Genomic DNA, 6,000 nt, shown 5'->3' on the forward strand with positions numbered 1-6,000 from the left:
AGCAGCCAGGGTCATTTTCCTTCCCTGGAGTGTTCTCAGCCTTAAATTTTAGAAGGCTACAAGTTCCTTCACAAGAGACATAATTCACCAGAAATGCCGACAACTCAATATATCTCACGGAACCACAGAAACACAACAAAAAATTATAAAATATGGAATTAACATGATATCCTCTCGAAAACCACCCCAGTGAACCTTTGTTTCCTGCACTTTACTGGCACGATATAGACTAGATATAGGTATGATAACATCACTCTGTTGACCTTATTCCTCTCACCGTCTCCCTTAATCTTTACCTCTGCTCCCTTTTTTTTTTTTACTCCTCTTTTCATATTTAATTGCTTTATTTTTACTTTTTTGTCCTCTCCAATTGTTATTGATTATCATCATCTGATATGAGAACAAATGTGAATTATAACACACCTGTGTCATAATGTTTTTGTAATTAACTGTAATTATGCAAAACATACTATTTCTGTACAGCGATCTTTGTTTTTCTTTGTTATGAATTATTGCTTCCCACACCTAAAGCTTTGTTTTTTGCATTTTGAAACAGTTGAAATAAAAAAAGATATACAAATATTCCCACTGCTATGTCATGAAGCCCAAAGCTTCAGACGCAATGATGGCCTTCACCATTTAGCAGATACTTGACAGTTAGTACTTCTTGGTACATTTATGCCACTTTTTACAATGCCGCGCGTACTTAAATAATCCTTTTGTTCTTTCAAATGGTTGCTTTATCTGAAATCAGACGGAAGACTTTATCTTATTGTAAAGTTAGTTTGTATAAGACATGATAATCACCGATTTGTGTTTAAAGCTATAGCCTTCATCAGCTTTCTTGGCAAATGTTCATACATAATGTTATTTGAGCGCTTTGCTAGTAACGTACACGTAAAAAAATATTTTGTTGTATTGTTGAGCTCCATCTCCACTTCACCCTTCTGTGCTTATACGGCGCTCCAAACCTTACCACTCCAATACCTGTGTTCCTTGATGTTATAACACTTTTGTTCTTTCGACCATTCCATAAATATATCTCACCAGCTTTATATAGCTGTGTAATCGTCTGATTATTTTCCCTTAAAACCATACTGCCACCCCCTGCAAACTACACTGCCACCCCCTGCACTCTAAAATTAGTCTCCCCCGCTGTGTTAATTTTTCACTCGTGTGCTAGTGGTGCCAGCAAATCCATAACAGATATTTTTAAAGAGTTGTGCACAAATGGAAATGTAACTTTCAAACAATGCGGTTCCCAAATAAAAAAAAACTATTTAACACGTGTATTTTCCTATACATTTAAACGTTGGAAGATTTCTCACATTTAGTGACTGTAAATAAAAATACATGGCAATAGTTGTTCAAATAGTTTGCTTTTTGCAATCTCTATATTACAAATATGCAGCACATTTCCTTTGCAACGCACACACATTCAGTCACTCACTCAGTCCATCCCTAATTAAAAATCAGTATCAAAGACGATAGGCCTCACCTACGAGACAAGAGTTTTAGGCTTTGGCAGTGTTCAGCCATGTTTTCCAGCAGTGCGACTGCCGCTGCATCATAGCTTAACAAAAAGATTGGCATCAATAGTAGGTCCAGCTTAATAGCGCTACTGGCTTTGTCGGTATTTGCACTGCTGAAAGTAAAAAAGTGGTATGCCAACGCTGGCCTTGTCATAGTTAAAAAAAAAATACATATATATATACCTTCATCCATGTTACACAGCTGCTGCACAACATGGTTAAAAACTCTGACAGCTATTTAAAAATATATATATATATTTTTTTTTTTACTTTCAGCCATGCTGAACAGTAGCTGCTGTACACCATGGCTAAAAACATTGATAAAGCGAAAATAGCACTCATAGACGAGACCTATTGCCTTTTCCAATGTTTTTTTGTTGTAAGCCGTGTTGCAGGACGGCTGCGCTGCTGTCCATGGTACACCTTGACAAAGCCAGTAGCTCTTGTCCCTCATGCGAGACCTATTGGCTTCGCCAATGCTTGGTTGATGAACTGTGCTGAGAAGCATGTTGGGACATGTAGTCAGTTAAGCTCTTTCTCCACCTGGTTACTTCCATCTTCGGCACTAGTGAAGGCATGTGAGTGAAGCAGGGATGATTGATCAGCTGGATGGGCTGTGACCACAACCAGATCAAGTAGACAGGAACAATAACAGCAGGTACAACTGGAGAGGTAGGCTGACCTCATTCTGCTATACCTGGGTTCAGAACAGTAAATGAGTAACCATTTTAGTAACAAACTGTGAAGAAAAAGTAATATGAGCTGGAGTTTGTGATTTCCCCAGATAACTACTTGCTTTCTGGTGCTGCTTGTTACTTTTCTGTATCAGTAGTATCTCTGATCATTTTTAACATGAGTTGCATTCTGTTGCAGGAGTGAAATGCGAACAGTGGTCTGAGGAGGCCTCTATTGTTTTTCGTAATCACGTGGAGAAGAAACCTCTGGTGGCACTGGTGCAATCAGTTTTTGAAAGCGCAGATCCTTGGAATAGAAAAGTTGTGGCATACGTAGTCGATACATCACTTCCAGATACTGATCTATGGATTCATTCACTTATGAGTGAATTCCTCGAAGGATTGTCCAAATCTTGAAAATATTGTGGCGCTTAACTTAATTCAGATTCTTTAATCGCAAAATAAATGTGTAAAAAGATTTATTTTTAGAGGTTTACCATTTTGGAAGGTTTTCAATAAATGAGGTATTCAAATTGTGAATTCTGTAAACGATATTTAAAAAGCATTTACTTCTGTTTACCTAAAGAGACTAATTTCCCTAGAAATTGCAGTGTTTAATACTATAGTTTATATATAAATAAATATATATATATAAATGTATATGTATATTGTTACTTTGAAAATGCAGTGTGTTATTTTCAAAATAAATGGAAATTAAAAGAAGCTATTTAAATTTTTTGTGAAACTGATTGTCTAGCCTCTAATTTATTTACTACAATGAATTGTGATAAAATAAACATGAGGGAATGTATATGATGATGCTTTAAAATAGGCTGGCTCTGAAAATCTGCACTTCTTTATTTTGAGAGGGAGCACTTCTCAACAGAGGTACAATATGGTTAATTGGATAGTGCCAGCATTTCTCAGAAGCAACTAGGTACTCTGGTATAGGGTACCTGCACTTCTATTTTTCCATTTCAAGCACTGATGATTCTTGCCTGTGAAGTAGTGGGGATAGGATTCAGCAGTATATCATGGCCTGTAGCAGAATCCTTTAGACTTGCTAAAACTCCTACCTTTCCTCCCACCCCCTTAACCGGAATGAACAACTTTTGTTGTCAGAAGTAATTATCTTGAGAGTACTGTTCAACTGCTGCTCATATATGCAGTCATAAATAGCAACCAGTGGTGTTAACCCATAAATGATGAAAGAGCTGTGCCTTTCTGTCACTTTTTCAGACAGTCTTAGGTTCATACTTTTATCTGAGCAACCTCCGACTGAGAGCATGCGTTACTTTATCTTTGCAAATATGCTACAGTGGGAAAGCAGAAGAGGTCCATTTAAACTGTTTAACTGATTACTTCTTCTTGCAGATTGCTCACCATTGTATCTCCTCCAGGTGCCAGCCTTGAAACCAGAAATTTGAAATGGCTCTCCGTCCCCAATAGTTGGTGCCTCTGCCCTGTGTCAGTTCCGGGATCCATCCATGAGCAATACATCCTTTAATGTGGATCTGTAGATCTTTAAGCAGTGTCGTTCCTGTCACAATATGTCTCCCTTGAACCCTCACAACTTCTGAATGCTGAAACTTTTCCATCCATGTGCAGCTACGGCTTGGATGCCTGCCACACCCAAGAACTAGTCGAGCCGCCTGAATGGGATATCAATGATACTTGATCCCCGATGCCAGTCAATCCAGTTCCTCTGCTTACTGACAAATTCTGGCACCTGTTAAATTTCTTCCTTCAAACACAGAGATTCTTCTCATAGGTTTCAATATAATGCAGAGTCAAGGCATGATATTTCAAAGCAAACTTATTCTTTATTCTGTACAAAATTGAACAGCAGCCCAGCCAGTGCATTTTGCCCCTAACAGGGACTATATCAGGGATTAGAACAAATATTGTTCTCGCTTTTAATGACTCTTCTGGATAGAGATATCCCCTAAAAATGCAGGCATAGAGTAAATGTATCCCCAGTGGGAGCTGCTACATTAAGCAGAATTGTGCCAAATCCCATCTGCACATTAAGGATTCCTGCATTATATTGAAATCTACGAAAATATTCTGTGTTTGAATGATCACTACATCAAGCCAGATTAGGAATAATACTTACCAGGCTTCCCAAGCAATTTTTGTGTATTGGCTGGACCTGAAAGAGGAAGATACATGATTGGAATAAAAGTTTGGACTGACATTGTATTGAGGTAGTTTAAATGTAGATAAAAAGAAATTGAGCTTCCCAAGCACTCCCTTTTTACGTATATTTGTTGATTTAAATGTATGGTTTCTGAGCAGTAGAACCAATAGAAGGTTGAGTGCGTTTGTATTTATACTACAGAAATAACGCCTGTGCGGCTGGGTAGAGCCAGTACTGCTCTTGTTGAATGTAGCAGTTGGGCTGTAGCTCGTTTCTTGGGTCTGGCCTCCCCTGCTCAGGATTCTTCAAGAGTACTGCAAGTATAGACGATATTGTCAAGGTCTACTCTTTTAGTGGCACCAGCCCTCACAGCCAGTACATCAGCGCAAAACGATTTGTCACCAATACAAAGGGGGTGTGGTGGCTCCAAAGAACGTCAAGCACCAGCAGTCCTCCCTGACACCTCTCAAAAACCACCTTTACTTGCCCTTGAGGGGTGCACATGCGGCCTGTAGGACGATGGCTGTCCTTTTATTTACCACACTGGCAATCCATCACCACGGACAATTGGGTCCTTCAAATTTTTGACAAATCCACATCCTACCCTTCCAGGATTTGCTGCCTCAGTTTCCACTTGTTCACTGTCACCTCAGTAAGACCAAGCCCACATTTTGTAGCAGGAAGTTTTTGCTCGTTTGAGCAAAGGTCTGTGCAGTTTGTCCCAGAGATCAGGAAGTGTGGCTCCTGTTATTTTCTTGTTTCCCAAGAAAGACTGCAGCCTCAAATCCATTTTGTACCTTGGTTTTCTTAATATCTTCCTCTAGAAAGAGAAGAACAAAAAATGCTTTCCCTCTCACTGTTCCTTTGGACTTTACAACTGGAAGTCTCAATGGGAGCCATCTATTTATTGACGTGTACTTTCAAGTTTGACTCCTGCCTTCTGGGGTGGACCTTACCTACTATTAATTTGAAGTTCTTCTGTGTGGGGTACCATCAGTCCCCATGTCGTCATGTGGTTATGGCATATATTCGATGGTCTAGCAGACCCATATACTTAAAGCTCGATAACTGGATACTGAAGATGTGATTGCCACAGCTGTTGTTGGAACACTTGCAAGCCTTGATCTGCTGCTCATCAAACTGAATTTGACTTTATTACGTTTGCATAGTTACTGAAAACCATTGCAATACAAATTTCAATTAAAACTATAGGATCATAGTCAAATAATAATTACACGTTTGAAAAATTCCATAAATCATTTAAAGCTTTGAAACCGTTAAATTACTGACAGAATAAAAGTGCTTTGTTACTCGTGCAGATAGCAGCCAGTATGAGTAATGCAGTCAGTGCGGAGTTCATTGCTCAGTCTGAAAATGCTACTGTCCGAAAAGATGCATTTCTAAAGGATCAGTCTGAGCACTCTGTGATGGCTTCCCAGAGCGGCCTTGATTGGAGCAGCCTCTTATCTTGATTTGGATGAAGTAACACTGTGGTCACTGGTGTTTAAGCAGCCGGCCACCTGCGTGGGATGAGGACCTGTCGGGCTGCCCCTGAACCCAGGAGAAGCTTCTTTTTGGGATGTTTTTTTTTCCTCAGCTATGTCAAGAAATCTCACAGGTCTGCAGTTTAGTTGTGGTATTGCTGGATCAAAGC

The 6,000-nt window shown here is 39.4% G+C and overlaps 1 protein-coding gene across 1 annotated transcript in view; it reads left to right on the forward strand.

The window, feature by feature from the left end:
- Positions 1-2,759, forward strand: part of TDRD7 (tudor domain containing 7) — a 991,711-nt gene extending 988,952 nt beyond the window's left edge. The window contains exon 17 of the mRNA XM_085636595.1: positions 2,406-2,759. Within this exon, the coding sequence (XP_085492721.1) occupies positions 2,406-2,623 (218 nt within the window). The 3' untranslated portion in view covers positions 2,624-2,759. The remainder of the gene's footprint in view (positions 1-2,405) is intronic.
- The last annotated feature ends 3,241 nt before the right edge of the window (positions 2,760-6,000 follow it).

This window comes from Triturus cristatus, chromosome 2_1, assembly GCF_964204655.1.
Source record: "Triturus cristatus chromosome 2_1, aTriCri1.1, whole genome shotgun sequence".
Classification (NCBI taxonomy): domain Eukaryota; kingdom Metazoa; phylum Chordata; class Amphibia; order Caudata; family Salamandridae; genus Triturus; species Triturus cristatus.